This window comes from Cydia splendana, chromosome 15, assembly GCF_910591565.1.
Source record: "Cydia splendana chromosome 15, ilCydSple1.2, whole genome shotgun sequence".
NCBI classification, from domain to species: domain Eukaryota; kingdom Metazoa; phylum Arthropoda; class Insecta; order Lepidoptera; family Tortricidae; genus Cydia; species Cydia splendana.
In genome coordinates, this window is record NC_085974.1 from 1,753,231 (window position 1) to 1,778,949 (window position 25,719).

Here is a 25,719-nt window from a genome sequence, read left to right on the forward strand (position 1 = left end):
AATTGCAAATTACACAGAAAAATTAATTACATGTAATTAAATTTTATGTAATTAAATTACAAACATTTTAATTACATGTAATTAAATTACACGAGTAATTAATTACATATAATTAAATTACACGAGTAATTAGTTACGCCCAACACTGGTTGGTGGCAAACAACCACACCGCTCGTCTGATGGTAAGCGGTTACCGTAGCCTATAAAGGCCTGTGACGTCAGTAACAGTGATGTCGACAAATGTCGCACCTGTCACGTTGGTGAAATAGGGCCCAGATGTACAGTAAAAATCATGTTAAAAGATAATACTAACTGTTACGAATAAATATTTATACTGTAAAAAATTATCCCACCAAAAACATTTTCATGTAAAATGTTGCTAAGACGAAACCATAAGCCTAAGACTCGCACTGTTAAAAAGTTATCAGATCTCTTGTCGAGCCAAGCTTCAAACTCTACAAGCCCCTTCACTAACTCTACACCTTAGTCAAAATATGTGGCTTGGCTGTTTTGCTACCGCCACATGGGCATAAGGTGAAAAACTTATTATAATCATTATTTTTAGGGTTCCGTACCTCAAAAGGAATAAAACTGAACCCTTATAGGATCACTCGTGTGTCTGGCTGTCCGTCTGTCACAGCCTATTTGCTCCGAAACTACTGGACTAATAAGTTGAAACTTGTCTATAACCCAAAGACATACATGTAAAGTAAATATGTAATATAAATTTAAATAAAGGGGTCACTTTTGAGATGAATGATAAATAGAAGAAAAAAAACTATATCTTTGTTATATATCAAATGAAGGGGCTCATTTTAGAATTAGAATCTCAAATATATTTTTTTCATAATTTTAAAATAAATAGTTTAGAAGTTATTTAAGAAAACAGGCAAAAAATTAACATTACCCTTATCTCCGAAACTACTGGGTCTTATTATTATGAAAAAAATACACATATTAGCTCTTTACCTATAGATGACAGGAAAACCTATTAGAAATGTGGAGCTAAGCGTGAGCAGGCCTATGGAACTCTCTGCGCGAGCTCGGATTAATACCTACGAATCTGCTCCCGTTCACGGTAGAAAAGCAAGCCAGTTGGTTGCCACACGCGCTCACGTACGCACGTCACCGCGCGCCGCACTGTCAATTTTTACGATAGTTACACGGACGGCGGGATTCGGGAAATGAATTAGAGATGCACTAGATAAGAAATAGTAAAGATATGTGACGTTCCACGGCAAAAGGTACCATTGCCCCGACTGAATATTGGAGTGGCGATAATAATAAGCGTAAGCGCCAGCCGCCATAAGGTACCTTTTCCCGTGGAACGTCACATATCTTTACTATTTCATATCTAGTGAAGTCTAACGGCGCGATATCTTAAAGTTCGAATCGCGCGGGTAGTAGGTACCTACCTACTATTGAATTTCTTTAATTAAACATGTAATGTTTAATATGTGTGACAAATGTATAGATTTAGATATCTATCTATTTGAAATAGGTAGTAAATTTTTAATTTATTTTGGTAAATGTTTATTTTAACGACAGTAAGTTTACACCGGAAAGTGCCTACTCATTACCTTTATTCATGGGGTTTCTATTATTTTTCTTTACTATGTAACATTAATCTCTATCTGGTTTTAAATTACACGAAGTTTTAAAACTAATTCTTGCTGGGATTATTGCGCGGTTTATAAAACGGCGTAAACACTGCGGTTACTGCAGGGACATATGACCTTTTAAAATGACTATTTCGCAAACACTAAATCATAATTGGAATATTAGGTATAATTTAAGATTTTGCTTTCCTTTTATTTCACTCCTCTGTTTAAGTGGGTATTTATTTATCATTTCTAAGCGTCAGCAACCCTAGCGTTGTGCCGGTGCGCGCGGTGCGGGGAGCGGCGCGTTGAAGGTCACTCCATTGTATTTTTGTGTAGGTATCAAAACGGTAGGTACTTGCGTTTTGTTTGAGAGATAAGTATCTGTTCGTAAGAACTATTGTATAATCTGTGGCGTGAGTCGGACTTAAGTACTTAGTTTTTGATCCGATCCCTACGGGTTTTTAAAAGACATTTTACTCACTTTTCACTAAAAAAACATATTGTTAAAAATTGTGTAATGTACGGAACCCTTGGAACGCGAGTCCGACTTGCACTTGGGCGGTTTTTTTATTATACATACAATAGTTCTTGTAGAAACGAAACGGCCGAGCTACATACTTTGACTAAGGTGTAGAGCTAGTGAAGTTAGGGTTTGTAGAGTTAGAACCTTGGCAAGAGATCTGATAACTTTTTGACAGTGCGAGCCTTATGGTTTCGTCTGGGCAACATTTTACATCAAAATGTTTTTGGTGGGATTTCACTTCTTTTTGTAAGTTGCTTATGACAATCTTCCATGCCCTAATTTAAAGGGTTGGGGGTGATTTACTATTAAAAATCCTGAAATAAGTATCTGGGGGCATCTGTTACACAATGTACTTCTTACTGATTCCCCATATAAACCCTTCACCCCGTAAGGGTAAACTTTGGGGTTGAAATCTGCCTTCAGCCCGTAAGGGTAAACTTTAAGGTTGAAATCTATTCTATATCCTTCCCCATAACAATACCTATCTACATACCAAATTTCAACTAAATCGGTTCAGCGATTATTGATTCCCCATACAAGATTAAACCCCCTCATCATCCCCTTAGGGATTAAAAAATTCAAGTTTTTGAATTTATTTGTTGTTTGTGTACTAAAACTATCTTACATATCAAATTTCAGCTTCTTAGAGGACTTCAGGAAGTACCCTAAAGGTATTGATAATCATCAAGTGAGTGAGTCAGTGACGAAATCGAAGTTTTTAGATATGAATAAAATCTAAAGTATAAGAGCTATGCAATTGATATGCTTAGTAAGTCCGAGAACTTTGTTTATCTAGTATAATCCAACCCCAAGTTATGAGGGTTCCAAAAAACGACGAAGCGCTTCGAGAAAAGGTAGATAGTGCCCTTGCGCTTTGCTCGTCTTGGCGGGGGCACTGCCGTGCCCCCAGATGTTAAAACATAATAATAATAAAGCTTTATGTTTAGTGACTTTAGTTACCTACTATTTTCGCGTAAACTAGACAATTTTTATATCTTTAGTTAATAAGGCCCAAAAGAATTATTTTTAACTTATTATAAATATCCTCTTGTTGTGAAGTACCAAATATTGTTATTTGTATATGTATAACTCTTAAGTTAAAAACAATAAAATCTGTTATTGTCTACTGTCTAAATTATTATTTTTTGCGGGATTAAGTAATACCCTGCTAGTGTTCAATAAGGCCCACAATAGGACTTTTATAAAAGGTATATTTTCCAAGAGTATCGTAATATTTTTATAACTATTTTGGTATAATGAAGAAACTTCAATAAATAAGATACCTATTTGAGTGAGTTTTTCATACTTAATATCCTGTTTATTAAAAAAAAACATTTTAATTTAAGGTGGGCCGTATATAGGCATATACGGCCGACACGGAATATACAATAAGGTGAGGTCACTTACCTTATTGTATATTCAATATGTATACGTGTAATATTGAGCAGTTGGTTTATAATATACATAATATGATATTGACGTTGAATAGGACAGGACATGACAATAGGAACCAGAAATAGGTATACTATAGTCGGTCAAACCAATTTGTCAGTAAATAAAAACAAAAAACTATATTCATCCTTTTCTTTTGGGTGCTAGTACTAGTGTAAGTCAAAGATAGTATGATGATTCTCTCTGTTTGAAATGAGACAGTCCTTTGACAAACTATGGTAAAAAATAGTTGTGAATATCATGTACATTTTTATTACAATTTCGAAATTCAAATGTTCTTCCTAATCAACTCGGCCACTAAACTAACTGATAACTTGGTATCCGATCCGCTAACTCGGCGAATGAATCGCCAATTCGCCAACTCTCCGAGCCGAGTCAACGCTATCACACTGCTACTAAGGCCATTCAAAAATAAACCTTAATTCGAGAGCCCGAAGGTTCTTATATGACAAACAATACATTATGACTTAAAACTTTATGGGAAACAAAGGGACCCCTTTAATTTCACGTAATGTCCGCATCTAATTTATATATGTCCACAGTAAACAAACAAATGAATGATAAGAAAAGACAGACAGTGCTGTGAGCGGGAGGTGGGGCGAGGCGAGGGGCGAGGTATAGGTAGGCTATGATAGGGTCTCGGGCGGCGCGCCGGCGACACTGACGGACCAGCGCGGCGTATGTATGAATTTCGCGCCTTTTTAAATATATTTTACTATTACAATGCAAGCTACACACCGAAATTTCTTATTTTCCATAATATGGCTGCGTATATTATTTTATAGTAATAGACTTATTTTTACAGACTCTAATTCAATATTAGATATTATAGGACAAAAAACGCATATTAATTCTAAAGCATATATCTTATTCTTCTAAATTTTTAGCTTGCCTATTAACTTAAGAATTTAGATATGTTGTTGTGGATTTATTAAACTTTAATTCAATATCGACAAAATAATAAGCTAATTTGTAGTTTGACTAAGAAGCACGTTAAAAAAATTTCTAATAATTTTACATTATAAAGCGTCATACATATTATAAACGATGGAACTTAAACATTGCACTTTAATTCAATATTAAAAAATCATTACTAAAAATATATAAATACCTAATTTATATCTAACGCTCGTTCTAACTTTTCGTCATATTTTACAAATATGCTTAAAAATATGTCCCATGTCAGATAAGTATCACTTTTTCATCTTTAGAATTATCAAAACTTTTAGTGCAAAAATCCGGTCCCACTATTGGTCTAATATTTCTTTTGCGAAGTTTCTGACAATTGTCAAGATTTAGAAGAATTGTAGGTAATTCTTGACAGGTAATGTTCAAGTTAATTAATATACGATTTGATGTTTACGCCATCTACTATGTAATCACAATAATTTTAAAATCTTAATTTTGCATGTGAACCGTTGAACATATCAATCTTATGTATTAAAACTCATTACTGCGAATAGATGGCGTTACGGGTCCTAAAAACCATCAAGCATAGTTGTTTACTTGAATAAATTGTCTTGCACTACCTATCTGCTTGAACGCTGCAGTTTTAATTCTCCCACACCTCTCATCGACCGGTACAGGTAATGAGTTATATGTCGGAATTTCGTGACAATTGTAGTGTTTCTTGTGACAATTGTCATAAACTTAGCAAGAGAAATATCTGTTTTTTTCCGATATAACAAAGTTTTTTTTTTATAAAACAATGATGGTGGCAAACAGGAATACGGCCCGCCCGATGGTAAGCGGTAACCGTAGCCCATGGATGCCTGTGACGTCAGCAACAGTGATGTTTTACAATTGTCGCACCTGTCACCGTGGTGAAATTGGAGCCAGGTATGTACTTACGAATAAAGATTTAGTGAGGCTAGCTATCGACAGGTACAGAGTGGTCAAATTAGAAGTAGCCACACTTCATTTTTTAAATTTTACTCTATGAAAGATGAATAATTTAGGTGAGTATTTTCTTAAAAATATTTTACTTACGGTTGGCAATTACAAATGGAAAATAATGTCTGCCAAATTGCCACCTCTAGCTGCATGGCAGATGTGAACTCTTTTCATCGCAGTTTTCATCACAAGTTCGGCGTTATCTCTGTGACTGTGTCCCGGATATTTTGTTTAAACTATTGAAGGTTTATCGGCCTGTTTATCATAGACAGCCTTTTACCTTACAGAAAAAAGTCAGGAGCTATTAAATCTGGGGATCTTGGTGGCCAATTAATCACCGGTTTTCGAAATAGGCCCCAATTTACTTAGCGTTTCCGCAGTACAGGATTGGGTTGAGTAGAAGTTGCCCAGCCTGTATATACTATTAAGAAAGTAAAACAAACGTGTTGATCCTTATCAAATGGGTGGTTTCAACAATGGTCCCAATTTCACCACGGCTACAATTGTCAGTGACATATGTCGAGCGACAATTGTCAAGCGACAGGTGACATATTACAATTTTGTAAAATATTTTCTACAGAAATACTTACAAACATGACAGGCATTTTGCTACAATTGTATGTATTACAATTATGTTGTGAAACAAGAATAATTTATCTAGTCGACATATTTGTAGAATTGTCGGTCAATCTTGACAGGAAATGAGTTATATGTCGGAATTTCGTGACAATTGTCGTGTTTCTTGTGACAATTGTCATAAACTTAGCAAGAAAAATATCTGTTTTTTTTAATAATACAATGATGGTGGCAAACAGGAATACGGCCCGCCCGATGGTAAGCGGTAACCGTAGCCCATGGATGCCCGTGACGTCAGCAACAGTGATGTTTTAGAATTGTCGCACCTGTCACCGTGGTGAAATTGGGGCCTGATCAGTGCTACAATTTGCTAGAGCTTAGCGAATGTAGTTATATCTATTCAATATTGTAATCAATCAAGCTAAAACTTGGTCGAGGAAAATCTTACGACATCTCACCAGAGGGAGAGTCAAAAAATTCTTAATAACATCTCACACAATTAATGGACGCCCCCTTATTAAGTACCGTAAAACGGGGTCAACAGAAATCGCGGGGAGAATAGAGAACTTTTGAACTTTTTCTTTCAAGTTGTTATATTTAAAAACGTACATCTCTAAAATTTGATTTTTTGGAATGCGTATATAGTAGACTATTTATTCTCTACATTGATACCAAAAGAACTTAATCAAACTGCCTAAAAGTTAGATTTTTTTGACTCTTAGGTAAGGTCTCGCCGAGGTAAGAAATGAAGCCTGTCTGAACTTTGTTCTAGGCGGTAAATGTTTTGACATTAACTAAGTAAAAGTTAGCTAACCTGGTAATATAGTATCTGTAGTACCTAAATAATAAATAATATCACTAATTTTCTCTATAATAAAGCATTTTTTTTTGCAAAAAACCAATAACAAGCAAATTTACGTGATAAAGGGGTCAGTGGACACGCATATGGGGTGAACAGTTACGCCATAGGAGGTGATTAGATACAACAAAGGGGTGTAAAGACACGCCTTGGGGGTTAAAAGACACGAAAAAATAATTTTGTGTCAAATAGCTGTTTAACAGATATAATATACCATTTTCCAATAGAGTATCCACATAATAATGACCAAATTGGATGCCTATGACAACTAAAACTTAATATTTCTATTCACCCCTTTCTTGTGTCTATCGACCCCGTTTTAAGGATATGGAGAAAACAGGTAGTTTTCTTTGATTTTCTCTGAATTGGGTTGGTAAAAATTAATTTCAGAAATGCAAAATTGAAGAACTAATCAAGACTCAAAAATGATATCAAAATTATTACTTTTATCATTTGGATTATTGGCGAAAATCGTCCTTGAAGTTGAAAATCGTGTCTTTTCACCCCGTTTTACGGTACAACAAGTTTTACGAATGGCCATTTGTATATTTGCTCATGGTATAGACCAGCGCCAGCGGTCGGCAACCTTTTAGCAGCCAAGGGCCACATAGTAGTTAACAAAGATGACGCGGGCCGCACTTTGGTAATATTTTGTGACTTTAGCAGACTTTGTCGTTCGTCAGTATTACATACAAATTGCCAGGGAGGCTCGCGGGCCGCAAGCGAGAGGTTGGCGGGCCGCTGGTTGCCGACCGCTGGTATAGACAACAGCCGAAGTAACTACACAGATCACACTAAAAGCTTACAGGTAGAACACGATTGTATTCATAAATATCTACTTAAAAATAATACTGAAGCCACAAATTCTGTTGGCTTATACCTACCAATATCATGTGAGAACGATTTGTACAGAATCGTGATAAAGGTGTGTGTTACAATTCCCGATGAGTCAGCGAAAGTATGAATGCTGCGCGTTAGAGATAACTTAATAATAGGGTCGGCGCCGGCGCAGCCCGCGGTAGCGGCAATTAAGGCTCTTCACAAATAACGGGACAATAGATCATTAACTAATACTGCTAGGGCCTTACAAGGTCGAAGAATTTCAAAGTTAATAGATTTTCAGGTGATAAGGGCAGACTGGTTTTGAGGGATCAGTAATTTCATAGTTCGGTTAAAGAAAGGAAAACTCTTCAGATTTGAAAACAAAAAATACAGATCGAAAATAATAATGGTGGTGACAAACGCAGCGAAGCGGATAGTATTGAGAAATCACATTTTACGATTAGGTATTAGAAAATTCCGAATATTGAATAAAAGATAAGCAAACAAATTAGAATTAATATTTCTGCGTCTCGGCTTAAGTTAAGCTCACGATTTATTTAAATAATCCGGCGATTCTGGCAAGAGGTCGACCCACAAAAGAATTCTTAATCAAGGGCGAGCATAATCGATTGTCACCGCGACGGGCGGGGAAATTAAACGACACCTAACGCCCGACAAAACTCCGACGCTATAAATCGGACGAGACCAATAAGTAAAAGAGTTAAGCGTTCGGGAGATCGTCGAACACAGATTACCGGGCGCAGGTGTTAAATAAAAATAATAAAGTAGAAGGACGAGGCAAAAAGAGGAGCGGAGGCGGCCGCTTGGCGCCGAATCGGGCGTAATTTCGTTTGCAAGGAACTTCCCACAAAAAACGATGCCGGGCGTGTTAACCGCGGTACCGCGGGTCGCGGCGACCATTTAATGCCCATATATGCGCGCCGCACCACCGCTCTGCCCTAATAGGAACACAGATTGCCAACGTTCAATAAGATACGTGGAGCCGCGTACGTGTCCATGCCGACTTTAAGTGGCATTCTGTTGCAAGCCAACCATTACATGAACACGCCAGCATTTAACATATGTAATGCCGTATGTACTCCGTGCCAACTGAAGAGAAAATTCTAAACACATAAAGAAAATTACAGTTCTCGTATGCAGTCATGCAAAAATACGCAATTACTTGACAGGTCTCAATATTAACTAAGAAAATGAGGGGTAATGTCGTGGCATTAGCTCTGTGGGACTGTCAAATAATTGGTCATTTCCGACGTAGAAATTCGAAGCTAAGAACTAAGAACCGCAATTAGGGAAGGGCCATTCGCACGTACGTACAAATTGCAGATGGTTGCGCGGCCGAGCGCGGACACAGCTACACCACGCACTGCCAATCGCGAGCGGGGCATCAATAATAAATAATAACACATCGGAGAATATCAATTGGAGGAATTACAGGTCGATTGCTCGTGTCGGAAAACGCATTTCAGTGCATTCGAGTCTGCGATCAAAGGTGTGGGTGCCAATCATCAATGGCGTTCGGCGTCGCCACTTCAAGGTCTATCTATGTCATGCTCTCTAGCAGTTCTAGCATTGAGCGATGATGATTCGAAATTACTAGTGGCTATGTGAGCTGTGGCTCGGGAACATAACTTAAAAATAAATAATTCCAACTGAATCGACGAAAAAATCTATTTAAGCATCGAACCTGCTCACGAAATTTCAAGAGAATCGGTTGAGAATTGTAGAGGAGAACATCCGGACATTCCAAAGCATTTTTGCCCAAGCTGAAACGGAGACTTAATAGAATAGTCTAGTTAGTTAAATCTAACATACCTACTCTATGCCTAGCTCACCCGTATCTAACACACATTAACACAAAACGTTTAAAGTTTAAACGTATAGCAAACATTTAATTTAAATTTTATTTTTCATGATACTCTCTACCATTTGGTCCAAAGCCAGCGAAGAACTATACAAAAATAGTTTCAACATGAGCAGTGGTAAAGATTCATGTTGCACTTGTAGCAAACATTATGATTCAAGGTTTTCCAATATCGGTACATAACCACTATCCTATGGATGTAGCACTATCACGTCTGCCCCATTACCGGCAGAATTACTCCTTACCCGCCACAACAGACAAACCGCATCCCGTTACACTATTAGGCATTTACGTGTTTCATGCTCAATGCAAGTCTGTTTCGTTGAAGGTATAATTTGATTAGCAGAGGTGGGTAAGGTGGGTTGAAGTTACAGCAAGTGTCTAACTTCGTACAGGTATGGATAAGACTACAACTTGAGATTCTTTATTCCTCTGCGTTTATTTTTCTAGAAATGTGACTACTATACTAACGAATTGGCTCAGTTTGACTAAGAGAGTTCAATTTTGCTATATATTAATAGGTATATTAAAAAAGCAAGCAGTCATATATCCGAAAAATAAACGTTTTCTTTGCATGATCTTGACTTCTTAGTGGCACATTCTAGATGTGCTGATGTGATGATCTTTTATTGCGATCATGTCTATGTATGTTTGTAATACTCTCATTATTAAAATAAAATACGAGTCCTTCCAACGCAAACACAAACCTCATTTAGAAATTGGAACCCAAAAATCCGACATGTTTTTCAAATTAAAAGTGTGAATCCTTTAAATACGTCGTAAAGACGGAAAGAGGCCATTAAGCAGGCTTAACGTCCCGGGCAGCGGAGTTCCAAAATAAATAACTAATATGACGGTATTAGGAGGACCGAGGGCTGGTTTACAGGAAGAATAAATAACAGGATTATCGGAGGATCAGTGTCGATGTAAGAAGTATCGTTCGAAATTACTAGGTTATATTTGTAGCTGAAATCCAACGGAAACCGATAATATCTTTGAATAGGATTTATTTATTTATAATAGGTATTTCATTAATGTTTCGTTTAAATTAATCTCTTTTCTGTGTATGATAAGGATACAGACCGAATTTTTAGTCATCTTTTTGCATTTTTACGGAGAGCGATTTTTCAGCACAGCCGAGGTTTGACCACCACACACATATGAAATGTTAATAGACACAATAAATACGTGATGATGATAGAAACACCTATAGTTTATACGTGTAGTTGTTTTAAAAGAAACTCATAAAACCGAATGTAATTCTAAACGCCATTACATAAAAATAACGAGAAACAAAACCAAAACAAGCACGTCTAGCCGTCTCCATAACAATTCGTTACACCCATATCGGATGTTCAAATCGCAATGCTTACATTACTGAAACCCACGTGTTTGAATCGATGCTCATTCGATTCAGTGTAAAATTGCTTTAATATCGAGCTTACATCCATGCTCATGCCCACACCCAAGACAGCTATCTGGAGATCTCGCTTCGAATGTTAGCGGGTATTTTATATGCCCCTACGACCCCACTCAGCTATTCATATGGTCTTGAGATACATAAAGATCTTGAATACATTATGTTGATAACGCGAATTAATTTTCTATTATCGAAAATCGATAGAGATTAAGGCAAGCAAGTTTGTTGAATGATTATATGAAAAATTAATATCGAGTTAATCGAAAATGCTTAGGTTTAAATTAATAATGTCTCGAGTAAGACTGTTTAAGTAGACTGTTTTGAATACACGGTGTAACATGAGGAAACCGAATAATTTTTACCACGCATTTCTGAGGTCAAAAGAAGGAAAAAAATTAATGAGTTTAGGTCAATTTCACCAAAAAAAAATTTTTTTTGTTGTTTTTTTTTAATTTTTTGAATGTATTTGTACATAAAAAATAAATGTTATTGGTGAACTTGTTACTTAAAATTGATTTTTACATTTTTTTTCGCAATACCTTCTTTTTGCAAAGTGGTACTTGTCACTTTTTGACATCTATCAATAAGGATATTTAGACTACGTCCCATAGCAGCAACATTACCATCAAAAAAGCCTTTTATATTATGTAACAACAAAAACTTGTTTATTTTTAAATTAATATATCTCTGAAACTAGGCGTTTTAAAAAAAAAGTTTATAGGACATTTTTGTCTCTAAATATGATCAGGAATACGCTGTTAAAATTATTGGGTTTACTCATGTTACACCGTGTATATACATAAGATTATAGATTGCTTAATCGGATGTCATGTAATAAATCCGCTGACATGATCGTTACAAATAGGCCATACCTACATTCAAGACCAATCATACAGTCATTATCTCATTATCAATAATATCTCAGATATCTGTCAGTGGTTGCACCCAGCGCTTAAGCGCAATTAAAAATAAATTGCAATCTTCATTAGAAATAGGTATATTGCTGGACATACGAATAAACTACATTGAAAACGTCGAGCTCTATCCTTATCCCGAGCATTCCCACGACAATCACTCGACTGGAAAAACGGCCAATAAATGAACTACAGTGAAACAAACAACAAACGGCCACAGATCTAAATCAGGTCGCGCAGTCTGAACGCATAATGTTGTATGGCTATCCATACATTGTTTAAACCTAAACAAAGGCTTGTTGTAGAACAAATACCTCATTTTAGAGAGGTAAACGGCCCGATGTGTAAACTTTGTTCGTATTTCCTTTCGGTCGTCGGCTGGTAAACAAAACGGCGCGTGCGCGTTGATTTGTACGTAGTCGTAACGAAAGAATCGTGACGTCAGACGGTGCGAATAAATTTGGACGTGATCCATATTATTGGGAACGGAATGTTTGACGGTTTGCAAATGCCGGGATACGGGATGGTCGCCTTCGTCGGACGTTAATAGTTTATTACACGACTAGCAAAAACATTTAAGCACAAAGCTCCTAGAGGCAATTAACATGACTAAGGTCAAAGGTCTGCTACAGAAATATTCATACGGCTTGAAATTGCATGAATTGAATTGTAATAGGTACTTAGTTGTCGTTGCCAATTACCTACTTTAGTAAAATAATTAATGAGTGACTGTTTTATATCTCCTTTTATGGCATGACAAGTTGACGTTGTCACATATCCAACATCTACAACGAATAGCAATTATAAATCTTATGAAATAAAGACGCCTGCCAGACAAAATTACAACTTAAAGGAAAGCCTTTAAGACATACATGTCTTGACATTTCTCACTTTATCTGTAGGTATCAAAGCATACGAAAATCTTAGAAGCAGATAATCTAAATATCGCAGCTTACACATATATCGTCAAGATAAAAATCATTACCATGATCACATTCCTTACTAAGATCTTCAAGCTTATCATTTTCATTAATCCAACGGCCAGAGCTAAACGATCGGTGGCAGGTTCAATTCAATTTATGTATCGCTCAATCTGGCTTCAGATATTTTGTAAATCATGTTTTTTGGCTCGACAGCAACAATACTCGTGTTTTTGAGAATTATCAGATCGGAGCTACGGATCGATGCATTGTTAATGGAGATTCGAAATGGACAATACGTTTGTCCATTAGGATCATTGCTCGTCTGATGGGTTTAAGTTTGGTGAGCTTTGTCAGACGCGTGCTACGTCATTCCACTGCATCTTTAGTGATAATCTGATAATATCGTAAGGGAGACATAGTTCAAGGGGTATATTTCTCATAGCAGTCCGTTTGGTAAATAACTAGCGCATAAGCGGCATAAGCCAATTACTAAGGAATAGGAGCACGGTGTCTGCTGAATTGAATATTTTATCTTAACTAACCATATTCCTCAGGAAAACTTCAGGCAAAACTTTAGACTTAGTCAAAACTCAGAATATTACTTGTATGTAGAAGGTACACTACCAAATACCAATAGTATAGTATAGCACCAAATGTACCAATCGCTTTCTTGCAAACAAATTCCATTCCATAAAGGTATATCTTGTTAAAGTTAAGCCTAGTTTGGTTTCACGTGAATTTGCCTTATTTGAATAAGAAGGAACCACTTCCTCGCAACGGCCAGAACTAGGCCACACCTTTCGGAGTATATTTAATGAATTACGACGCCAAAAATTTTCAGCTTCCATACTTAAAGGTCAGAACGAAATAATCAGACTAAAAGTTCGGAATTTTTAACTTGTTTCTTTGATATGTTACTGTTCGAGAAACAGATAGCAATCGGCCAACAAACGTATTCAAGATTTTTCTGGATTTTATTGGATTATTTTTTCCTTTTTTAGCAAGCTTTTATTAGGTCGACCTGTATGTAACTAACTATGTAATGGAATCTAAGGTAACTAACTAATTTAACCATCTTCCAAGGATCGTAGCGTCATGAAAATTGGCAGCTGTATGTAGTTCTGATGACAATACAATAATATGGTACTGTCGAACAGATCTGATGATGGAGACAGGAGGTGGCCATAGGAACTCTCGACCTGTATGTAACTATGTAATGGAATCTAAGGTAACTAATTTAACCATCTTCCAAGGATCGTAGCGTCATGAAAATTGGCAGCTGTATGTAGTTCTGATGACAATACAATAATATGGTACTGTCGAACTGATCTGATGATGGAGACAGGAGGTGGCCATAGGAACTCTGTGATGAAACAACGCAACCTAATCGTGTTAGGGGTTTTTAGAATTGTCTCGATGAGTATTAGTTGTCTGTCGTAAGAAAAGTACAGTCAGCGATAAAAGCTTGTACCAAAATGAAATTTTTGCCAAAAACTTATTTCGTGATAAACATCCTGAGAGCATAACATACATGCAAAACTGCGTCAGGAGCGGAGTAAGGTATATCGAATTCAAAGAGAAAAACGCAAATGCCCAGAATTTTCGGTAAATGAAGGAGAGATGGGAACTTTTTTAGTCTGAGTAGTTATGACCATTATACATACATGCAAACATGAGAAAACTTCAAGTCCATATAACTTCACAAACAAATGCTACTCAAAATGTAAATGTTAAAAATTATTCCAGAAAGTCATCATAATATTAATGATTCCATTACAAGTATAAGCAATGCAGGGGGCTGGACGCATTGTACATGGCTATGTCATGTCATGAGAAAACTTCAAGTCCATATAACTTCACAAACAAATGCTACTCAAAATGTAAATGTTAAAAATTATTCCAGAAAGTCATCATAATATTAATGGTTCCATTACAAGTATAAGCAATGCAGGGGGCTGGACGCATTGTACATTGTCATTCGGACGAGAGTTGACGCCTCTCAAGCATAGCTTCGGAACACAATGGTATGGAGTGGGCGAGACGGCCTTTGAGCAGGTTTGGGGGATTAATGGGGGCAGGTTTGTAAACGTTTATAGTACAGTCAAGGACATAAATATGGGTACAGTTGACTGTAGTATCTGACAGAGCAAGATTGCAGCACGTCTAGCACGGCATGCCGTGTTTGGCGCGAATACATATCAAATCGCGCTTGATGTATGACGTTGCGCGAGTTTTGAAGTTCTGCTGCAGAGTTGAAACTGTAAACGAATTTGTGAAATTGCACACAACATGGGGACCGATTTTTGAATTTCGACCGCTCGATTTCGTGTATATCGCTCGAGATATTATTCTCCGCTACTAGAAATTTTAATTCTACTAGAATTGAAAACGAGTGGTGGTGGCACTAGATTCCAAATGTCTATCGCTCGTATTTCAAAAATTAACATTTCTCCGTTTTCCACCGATTTTCGAGTGACGAAATCGAGCGATTTAAATTCAAAAATCGCCCCTCTGCTCTTAATAAATAGGAATGTTAAATTCTACACAAATTGCCACAGGGTCGAATTAGTAAAGCGCGCTGTGCCTCTTATAATCTCTATTTTTTTTGGCGTCAGTCTTAATTGTCTCTAATTTGATTATGTATTAATATATATTTTCAGCATCTAAATCTAAACGTACTCACCAAACGCCATGTTTGATTCATGATTTTATACGGCTGCGAGCTCAGCTCTAACGAATCTCCATATCTATGGTAACATCCGTTTATTGTTATTATTATTAAAGACGACCCATCTCAATGTCGGACGATTCGGAGAAGCGTCTTTGTACGCTGCACTTATTCTGACACCTACGACGCAGTCAAAATATAAACAGTACATGAGTCGCTTAACTTCAAACTCGGGTAAATCCAGCTGTCAGATTATGCGATTTTGGTATTAAGAAAAGCTAATAGGGCAGATATTTGCTGAGAGGGTCGAATGGATTTACCCGAGTTTGAAGTTGATAATAAGTGGTATTTAGAATTACATATGTAGAGTTAGACTGTTTGCGGGAATGTGAATTTAAGTGACGTTTATTTTCGTGGTTCGCCCCTTTCCATAGATTATACAGTTCTTGCCTTTACGTTTTGACAAAAAATTATTTAAGTTTTTTAACTGAGATCGGTTAATTATTTATACCACTGTAACTATCTGTTTTGCCTCATGGTTGCATTAACTAGCTAGACAAATCTATAATATAATATAACCGTTAAATTTACATTTCATTTACACTCAAAGACAAGGTATGAATAAAGTAGACGCTAAGGTATTAATGCACGGTGGTAGGTTTCGTTCTACGGAAACGCATATTCTGTGTTAAAATACTGGTTTAGAAACTTTTACTGTGTATCCGATTCGATTCGATACAATGCATATAGGGCTGACAGTCGCAGGTAGTTTAATGATAATTCATATTTTATAATAAACTTCCAAACCATATTACTGAATTATCTATTAATAAATTTAAGAATTATGTAAAGCGTAAACTTATTTCTAAAGCTTATTATACCACACAAGACTACATGAATGATATTACAACGAGGGATTAATTGTTATTCGAAATGATTATTTATTTATTAGGTATATTTGATTATTGATGAGGAAATGGATATTCCGATGTAATACTATCTACTTCTTTTGTTACTTATGCTTTTTTTTGACATTTAGATTTTATTCTAGAAATTCTAGACTAGTATTTTTTTATACAATCTTTTTAATGTTTGACGATCCTTTTGTGAAATTTTTAGTGTTAAATTTGATATGTATAATAATCCAATTTTATTATGGAATAATATTAACATCAATAAATTGCTCTGATAATTAGATTAAGATTAATTACGATTCATAAGAGCTTGTTGCTAGGCCTACATGAATAAAGTATATTTTGATTTTGATTGATTTTATGATTTTACCTTATTACGAATCCCTACTTCCCTACTAATATTAAAAAACCAAAAGTAACTTTGTCTGTCTGTTACCTCCTCATGCTTGAACCGCTAAAGGCCTGTGCACACCGGCTGCGAGTGCGTGACGTGCACGTGCGCGTGCGGCGTTGTAGTATACAGTTCCTTATGAGAGACGGCACACCGCTTGCGTGACGTGTGCGACGTGCGTGTGCGGCTCTAACATTTTAGCGCACGCGCACGTGCACGTCACGCACACGCAAGCCGGTGTGCACAGGCCTTAAACCTATTTACATGAAACTTGGTATGGTCTGGGGATGGACATAGTATAGTTTTTATCAATCATCATCATCATTCCACGAAGACGAAGTCGCGAGTAGTAGCTAGAGTTAATAGGAAAATAAGATAACATATGAATTCAGGAAATTCAAATCAAAAAGATATTACTTCGTACGTGTTTTATTATGTGGTGTGAGTATTAGTCACCTATCTAAATTACATGAAATAATTCTATATATTGATCGTTAGATAAACCTCGGCGGCACCAATAATAATATACTTAATAAATCGCGGATTCAATGAAGGTTTTTTTTACAGAAAAACGATTCTTCATAAATACTTACACATTTTGATACTCATTAGTCTCATTACCCAAGATACCTTATTGATACACAAGTTATTACAAAATCTTGCCTTCACCTTGCAACAAGGAATTTTTCGAATTGTTAACCACCACTCCTCTCAAAATTCCTCGTTAATTTCTCGTTCGAAAAGCTAATGGTCAAATAAAATTGACGTTTGTTCCCAAACATACTAAATTTTTGGGAACTTAGGTACGCACAAGCGTGGGTTCAAGTCTCGAACTTAACCACTCTGTTAACGCACTTTTTATTTATACAATACCTACATAATCAGTGACGGCGCGTCTAGATTATTCGTAGGCAAGCCGTAGCTGAGTTGCCCTTCCTTTTCTTCATAAGTTTAAAGAAAATAGCCCAAGAGCCTGAATATCAGACAAGCCGATGGGAATCGAGTTCTATGGACGCTACGCCACTGCTACATATAGAAGTGGCGAGAGACAGAAAGTCTTGGGCGAATTTGGAGGAGGCATAAATCCAGAAACGGACAAACTAAATGCTAAGATAGATAGACATTTAGAAGTGGTTTAAACCCACGCACCAGGGTTCTCACAGTCGTTACTCCCGGCAGCCCTGCGAGCGCCGTACATAAGCCCCCATATTACCTTAAATGGGTAACCACGAAAATGGATTCGACACGGGCGCGATTTATATGGGAGAATTAATCTTGATGAGATTTTTAGGTGAGAATATCGCGTAAGAATGTGGCAGGCAATGTGCTTTAATTTTTATTACTGTAGGAACACATTTTGGTGTTCATTTGGTGTTTTTGTCTTATAAAAGAAAGTTTCGTAATTACGTACTTACCTAAATCAAATTTTCTCCGCCCGTACCTAATTTTACTCTTAACTCGAGAGTTTAATACAGTAAATTATGGTAAATTTTATTAATTGAAATAAAAAACTAACTATTTAAAGATACATATCCGCTTTTATGAAAATAAAAAAGATTTAATTTATGTTTGATCACTCCCTAAAATAGAAGAAAAAAACAGAAATATTATCTTACTTTACTTTTATCAATCCTAAACCTAAAATATATGTAGATAATAATATGTACTACTATAGAAATGCCATAAGAAAATAAAAAAATCCTATGCTATGTCAATCTTAGGTGTCATTTATCATAATTTGTTTGCCATCATCCTTACAGGCTGTGTAGCATATCCTTTCATTCATACCCCTATGGTTTTATGAGAGTAGATACTTATTTTACATCTTAAATTGACAAGGACTTATTGTCATGACATCAGGACCGTTTAACTCAATTGAAGTAACAATTCGTATGATTTGAATACTACCCAGTCAAACCAGTGATTCAAATTTCAATTATGGTTTATTGAGAATTGGCACAGGCGCCAGCAGGATACAATTCAGGATGGATGACGGATGACTCAACCTGTAGGTCTAGTCAAAAAAACCTTTCATGTGAATCAAAATTATATTAAAATTAGTATAATTTGCTAAGAAAAAATGGTGTCCAAATTATATGAATGCACTTGTGTTCCTAAGAATACATTTTTTTCGTTTTGACTGTCTAAATTTAAAAAATACATAATTCAAGCCTCATTGCTATTTAGTCGAATAAATTCTATTTAAGAAAAAAATATGAAAAACTATGCTACATTTTTGCTTTACAATACAAGCATGTGTAGATCAACTACATTTGGTGGGCAAAGCACATGAGAAGATCTCTGAAGTTGCAAACATTATTGAAGTATGGGTGGACCATATACCTACACTTGTTAGAGTTAGAAATGTAATTATCAATCAATCAATCTGCTGTTCTTTATGCAGTTTACTCCACATTTCACCTTGCAATGCAATACAAATGTATCCCCAAAAGTATCAGCTACAGGCGGCAGAAAAAAAAATATAAAACCTAAATATAGCCTCTCCAACAAATAAATATATGATTTATGATTCCTTATTTTGACTTCTGTAAGCAAGTAACAAACAAATGATAAATCTTACAAACGTTGGTATCTACCAGAGTCCTTCAAAAACGGTTTCCATAGCTACAGACATAGTGCATAATAATTGTTTTCCCTCGTAATTTCTCGGGAACATTCGTATTTGTCATGCTACTTCAGTCAACCTCAGTACATTTTGTACCGGGACTGACTGAAATAGCAAGACATGTTGTGCATTTTCGTAAAAATACGATGGTAAATACTTATGCACTACATCTTCTTCTTCTTCTTCCTCGCGTTATCCCGGCATTTTGCCACGGCTCATGGGAGCCTGGGGTCCGCTTGACAACTAATCCCAAGAATTGACGTAGGCACTAGTTTTTACGGAAGCGACTGCCATCTGACCTTCCAACCCAGAGGGGAAACTAGGCCTTATTGGGATTAGTCCGGTTTCCTCACGATGTTTTCCTTCACCGAAAAGCAACTGGTAAATATCAAATGATATTTCGTACATTAGTTCCGAAAAACTCATTGGTACGAGCCCGGGTTTGAACCCGCGACCTCCGGATTGAAAGTCGCACGCTCTTACCGCTAAGCCACCAGTGCTTCATCTGTAGCAATGTTTTTAATTATCTCCGCGCGCACCCTTCCTAGATAATGGAAACTGTACTGTAGTGACATCTACTGACAAATATGCTAACAGATCTGTAGGATAACAAACACACACTTCTTGTCTAGTTACTATATGCAGCTTCATACAATTTTTTAGCTAGAATAGAGTTTTAGATATCAATAAATAAGAAATAAATTAAGGGATTAAAATTAGAAAGATAAACATGTCTGTAGAGTGTAGAACTAAATTCTCCAGTCATGAACAAGTAGGATATTTCAGTGTAATAATAAAAAATAAATAAATAATAAAATTGTTTATTCATTATAAGTGTTAGGTTACATTGTACAGGGTTGGTACCTCTTTTTAAGTAAACAGATACTTGTATTAAGAGGCACCGCTCTTCCTTAGTTGCTAAGTGAACAATAATAAATTATTTCATGAATAAAATTAAAAGAAATAATATTAACATTTCAGTGAATAACAAAAGTAGTTAGAGATAATTTAAATTTAAACTGAAATTAATGAGCGAATGTGTGTGTGTGTGTGTGCGCGCGCGCGTGTGTGTGTGTGTGTGTGCGTGTGTGTGCGAATGTGTGTCTGTGTATTTAGATATCAAAAACATTATGGATTAAGTTTTCAATATCATGATAGCTTTTAAATTTTAGCCAATTTGTTATGATTTTTTTGCATTCGTAATATGATAATGGATATATATTTAAATCTTTATTAATAGAATTATATAGTTTAACGGATTTACAAACGAATTGTCTACTAGCATACGTTGTGTTTATTTGAACTGTTGGAATTAAATTGTTTCTTCTCCTTCTATTATGTGTGTTTGGTGTATATGGTACGGTCTTGTGTAATTTTAAGGTCGTAAATAATATGTACAGTTTTCTGACAGATAATACATTAGAAAGATTATATAACTCTATGGTAGGAAATCTAAACGGCTTGAAATTCATAACTTTAAGCAATGATCTCTGGGCTCTTTCGAGTTCTAAAAATTTGGTTTTTGTAGCACCCCCCCATACCGGTATACAGTAACTTATGACTGATTGGACAAGGGTTACATATATTTGTTTGAGAAGTTGTGAGGTACAAATGTGTCTTAGGTTTTTAAAGACCCATACAAGTTTCCTGATACGGCTCATGAGCAGCTCTATGTGCAAATGCCATGTTAGGCGTTGGTCCACTAGTATCCCTAGATACTTAGTATTTTCAACTTTATTTATAGTAGAGCATGTACAGTTTTGCGTATTGTTGTTGCATGTGTGGATTTTTATATTAAAATGGTGATCTGGTTGTGTACTATTGTAGTTCGTAAAGCAAATATAGTTTGTTTTAGATGTATTTAACGTAAGAAGTCGAGAGCGCAGCCAGCAGGCAACTTCTGACAGACCTTGTTCTGCAGAATGCTTCACGTCTTCCCAAGTGTCTCCAGTGAAGACAATGGCAGTGTCGTCAGCATAAGAAAAAATGTGTCCGTTTTTAATATACATATTACATAACTGGTTTATATAGATTAAAAATAGGGTCGGCCCAAGGACACTCCCCTGTGGTACACCAAAAGTTGTATCCGTTTCTTCGCTAATGTGGGTTCCGATTTTAACTTTTTGTGTACGATTTTGCAGGTAGTCTTTAAGGAGTTGTAGTGGGATGTCTCTAATGCCTATGCTTTCTAATACTGTAACTAGGGCAGAAATGGAGACTGTGTCAAATGCTTTTTTCAGATCTAAAAATATTGTTAAACATTTTTTATTCTTATCTATTTTGTTCACGATCAGTGATGAGAGAGCTGTAACAGCATCTTCTGTTGACAGCCCTCTTCTGAAGCCATATTGGCTATCTGATAGTATTTTGAATTTCGTTAGGTAACTAAGAATGCGGTTATTAAGAAGTTTTTCTAGTATTTTGGAAATTGCGGGTAATTCATCGCATCAATTATTAAATTAAATACTCAAGTTAATTTATTTATTGATAATGTTATTCATATAAAAATAAGTTTGTTGTTAACAAAACAAATAGTTAACCAAAACTAGACAAATTCAGGATCTGTTTTTTTTTTTTGTTCTGTGATACACGAAAACTTCGAATTTACAATAAGTAGCTGGTCGAGTTTTCTATTTGGCTTTATTGCTATTTGTTAAAGATTAATTTATAGATGTTATACATTCATTCACGTGCAAGTAAACTCTCTCAAAGGCTAGTAAGTCGGACAAACTAAAAGGATTCTGAACTGGTTTTTATACGTAAATTTAGTTACATTGTTGTTCGGTGAAATCAAACTGTTACAACTTGTATTTTATATACTATGGCAGTAGAAAACCATAAAACTCACCCATTATCAGCCAAATTTCACTTTAAAAACACGGTTCAGCGATACAAAACACAAATAACATCACCACAATCATCACACAGCGGCCATTTTACAATTTATGGGTTGCTAGCTTTAAAACATACTTTTGCTTTTTTAAGATTGTTCTCGTTGGTGCCAATCCGGTTTAGTAAATAAATTTTATTTCTACATTTAATTTGTAATCATTCAACACATGTAGTTGGTCAAGCAAATCTTGTCAGTAGAAAAAGGCGCGAAATTCAAATTTTCTATGAGATGATATCCCTTCGCCCCTACATTTTTCAAATTTGCCGCCTTTTCTACTGACAAGATCTGCTTGACCAACTATACTTATGCAAAAGTTGGTAGCAGTTACTGTCCAATAAATTAACCAACCCATTTTTATATTTAAAATCATTATTGTAAGCGACTAGCGCATTTTTAAGACACTATCGTTCACGCAATCATTTTACATTTATTGTGTTACACGCATTATTTTTCCTTATTTCCTATTCTCTTATATTATTTTGATGTAAAATTCATTAAGTAATATTTTATGGAGCTTCTAAGCAAAGAGAACCAACCAACCAATGGTATTGCCAACGTAAAATCTATTTTTCTTTTCTTGTCAAGAGCTGTCAAAAAGGTTGGACATTTGTGTGTTTTTAAAAGATTTCTTAAAATCTATATTAATCCGGCGATAATTACTATAAAATTGATGCAGTAAATAGTGCATTACAGTGCCGTGTATGTGTAATTTATAATTTCTTTAATATTTCAGCTTCAAGATGGTGCAGCGGCTAACGTTCAGACGACGTCTGTCGTACAATACCAAATCAAACCAGAGAAGGATGTGAGTTTTTCTACTTGATTTATTACAAAAATACCCTAACAGACCGTCAAAGGTAACGAATTGTATGATAACTTACAAATATCTGTCTTACAAATTTAAAGTTTACCTTTGACATAACCTCTAAGTCGGTAACTGGAATTGATCCTAGGCAGATATTTGAAAGACGCTGAACATGTGTCCAAGTACTATTTATCTTCTGTTTATAAACCTTTTAAAGAAATTTTAACATTGTTTAGATTACAGTTAATCTCTAGCAAAACATTCTGAAATCTACACTTCACACAATGTTTTTCTCCTGTTTATCAATCGTTTAGGTTAGGTACTGCATTTAGTACTTTCTAATATGAATGGAAACAAATTCGTTCAATGTGGGTCTGCTTTGAGCATAAATTTGTAAATATGATACTTTGTACAATTCAAATTCAAACATGAGTCTTAGTATTTTATTATTTTTAGTAAAAACTTTATATGTTATGTATTGTCTCTTATTGATCAGTCTTGAAAATTTTACATTTTGTATACCAAATCCACTGTAGTACAACCCACAGAGAGTAGTTACTAAGTGAGGTTTATGTGTCAGCAGAATATGTGCAAGTATTTAGTATCCTGTAGTTGTAGGCTATTAATTTCTGCACAGTGTAGGCAAGAATAATGATATCCATGCAGCATAGTTGTGTAGTGAATACCGCTCAATTTTTTTTAAAGAATTACAAGCAGAGATGCTTTGACAATAAATTTTATTTAGAAATGATTACAGTGATTTAATCCCATCACAGACAGAACTATAAAATATATCGATATACCAAACATTATTTTATAGCTAGTGATCTTTATGATATATTTTGCATACTAGTTGACTGAGTCCACACACACAGTTATAATTAGACATAGAGATTTTCTAGCGAGAATATGGCAATGCTAGTGACTTTCCTTCCAATATTTAGTTTATTCTTGTTCATTTATTTCCAAATGTGGCCTTTGTATATGAAACTCATAAGATAGGTATTGTTGAACTAAATATCGAAAGGAAGTCACTAGCATTGCCTTGTTTGTGCTAGAAAAATCTCTATGTCTAGTTATAATATCCTGGTAAGGGCATTTATTTGTATGATGAATGATGATACAGATATTTGTTCTGGAGTCATGGTTTTTTTCTAAGTATTTATATATTATATATATTGTTGTCTGAGTACCCACAACACAAGCTTTCTTGAGCTTACCATGGGGCTTAGTCAATTTGTGTAAAAATGTCCTATAATATTTATTTATTTAATATATAACTAAGGTTTTTTTCCCACCTTTTACCGCTGGTAACTACTGAGAAAAATATTCCCAGTAGTTACCACCAAACCGAGTTGGTGTTTTTTGGTACTATTGGATTGGGCAGTGACAATTAACTGTCACGGTCAGGTTACCTTTACTTACAGCTTATATCCCATCCATATTGGTCAAGATGAATAACTTGTAATCAAACTCAACAGTTTACTAGTAGGTAAAATACAGAAGTATTTTAACTTACCTATGTTAACCTTTCTCTGATCAGCTATTCTAAAGCCCATGAATATGTGCTCACATTTCCGAGTCAAGCATTTTCTAATACCACTAAGAAGGTCAATGTGGCTAATTCCGTCCACGAGCGTATATTTCTTTAATTTTCTATGGTAGGACAAAAAAAACCATATGCTTCTGATTGCTGAAACTAAAAGCAATCGCTGCTTTGTTGACGAAATTATAAATGTTGTTTGTTGTTCGGGAAAAACGCTAGTGGACGGAATAGTCCCTATGACGGAATTAGCCACATTGACCTTATTCCTCTCTTTCCGATCCAAAAACTTTTGATAACTTGATACTTACCTATCTCTCTAAATTCCAGAGTGCGCACCCCCGGCGGCCGCCTAGTCTACCAATACGTCAAGAAGCCCAAGAAGATCCCGAGATGCGGTAACTGCAAGAGCAAGCTCCGCGGCATCCAGCCGGCGCGCCCCGCTGAGCGCTCCCGCCTCTGCTACCGCAAGAAGACCGTCAAGCGCGCGTACGGTGGCGTCCTCTGCCACAAGTGCGTCAAGCAGCGCATCGTCCGCGCCTTCCTCATCGAGGAGCAGAAGCTGGTGAAGGTGTACAAAGCGCAACAGGCCAACCCCAGGATCAGCAAGAAGGCCGCGAAATGAGCTTAGGGTATAAATAAAAGTAAAAATCAGATAGGAGTTTTATTGAATAATCATAATCTTATCATTGTCCTTTAACAGCTACTTCCGGAAAAATTAATACAATTTTGAGAGTAATAAGGGCGATTGTGCACTACAATGAATTTTACTGTCCGGCAGTCCGAGTTTTCATGGTCCGATATGGCATGAAAAAAACGGATGATTGGCTTGTGCACTTGTCCGTCTTTTTACTCGCAGGTGCGGCGCAGTGGCATGAAAAAAACGGATGATTGGCTTGTAAACTTGTCCGTCTTTTTACTCGCAGGTGCGGCGCAGTGGCATGAAACACACCCCCCTAGCCCGCCTCCGCCCGGCCAAGTCATGAATAATACTAATTCCAGACGCAGTGC

The 25,719-nt window shown here is 36.0% G+C and overlaps 2 protein-coding genes across 2 annotated transcripts in view; one reads left to right on the top strand and one right to left on the bottom strand.

Annotated features, from left to right (window-relative positions):
• The window catches only part of LOC134797423 (bone morphogenetic protein receptor type-1B), a 106,850-nt gene extending 84,389 nt beyond the window's left edge, over positions 1–22,461 (bottom strand). The window contains exon 1 of the mRNA XM_063769651.1: positions 22,316–22,461. Within this exon, the coding sequence (XP_063625721.1) occupies positions 22,316–22,319 (4 nt within the window). The 5' untranslated portion in view covers positions 22,320–22,461. The remainder of the gene's footprint in view (positions 1–22,315) is intronic.
• Positions 22,462–22,871: 410 nt separating this feature from the next.
• LOC134797447 (large ribosomal subunit protein eL34-like) lies at positions 22,872–25,359 on the top strand. The gene is made up of 3 exons (XM_063769687.1): positions 22,872–22,958; positions 23,094–23,165; positions 25,039–25,359. The coding sequence occupies exons 2-3, from the start codon at positions 23,101–23,103 to the stop codon at positions 25,331–25,333; spliced, it is 360 nt and encodes a 119-aa protein (XP_063625757.1). The 5' UTR covers positions 22,872–22,958; positions 23,094–23,100; the 3' UTR covers positions 25,334–25,359.
• The last annotated feature ends 360 nt before the right edge of the window (positions 25,360–25,719 follow it).

What these genes read in the sequence shown, in the direction of transcription:
- LOC134797447 (XM_063769687.1), top strand. Translation starts at nt 23,101, where the DNA reads ATGGTGCAGCGGCTAACGTTCAGACGACGTCTGTCGTACAATACCAAA. An exon ending in AAATCAAACCAGAGAAGGAT is followed by an intron (nt 23,166 to 25,038) that starts GTGAGTTTTTCT and finishes TCTAAATTCCAG; the next exon opens with AGTGCGCACCCCCGGCGGCC.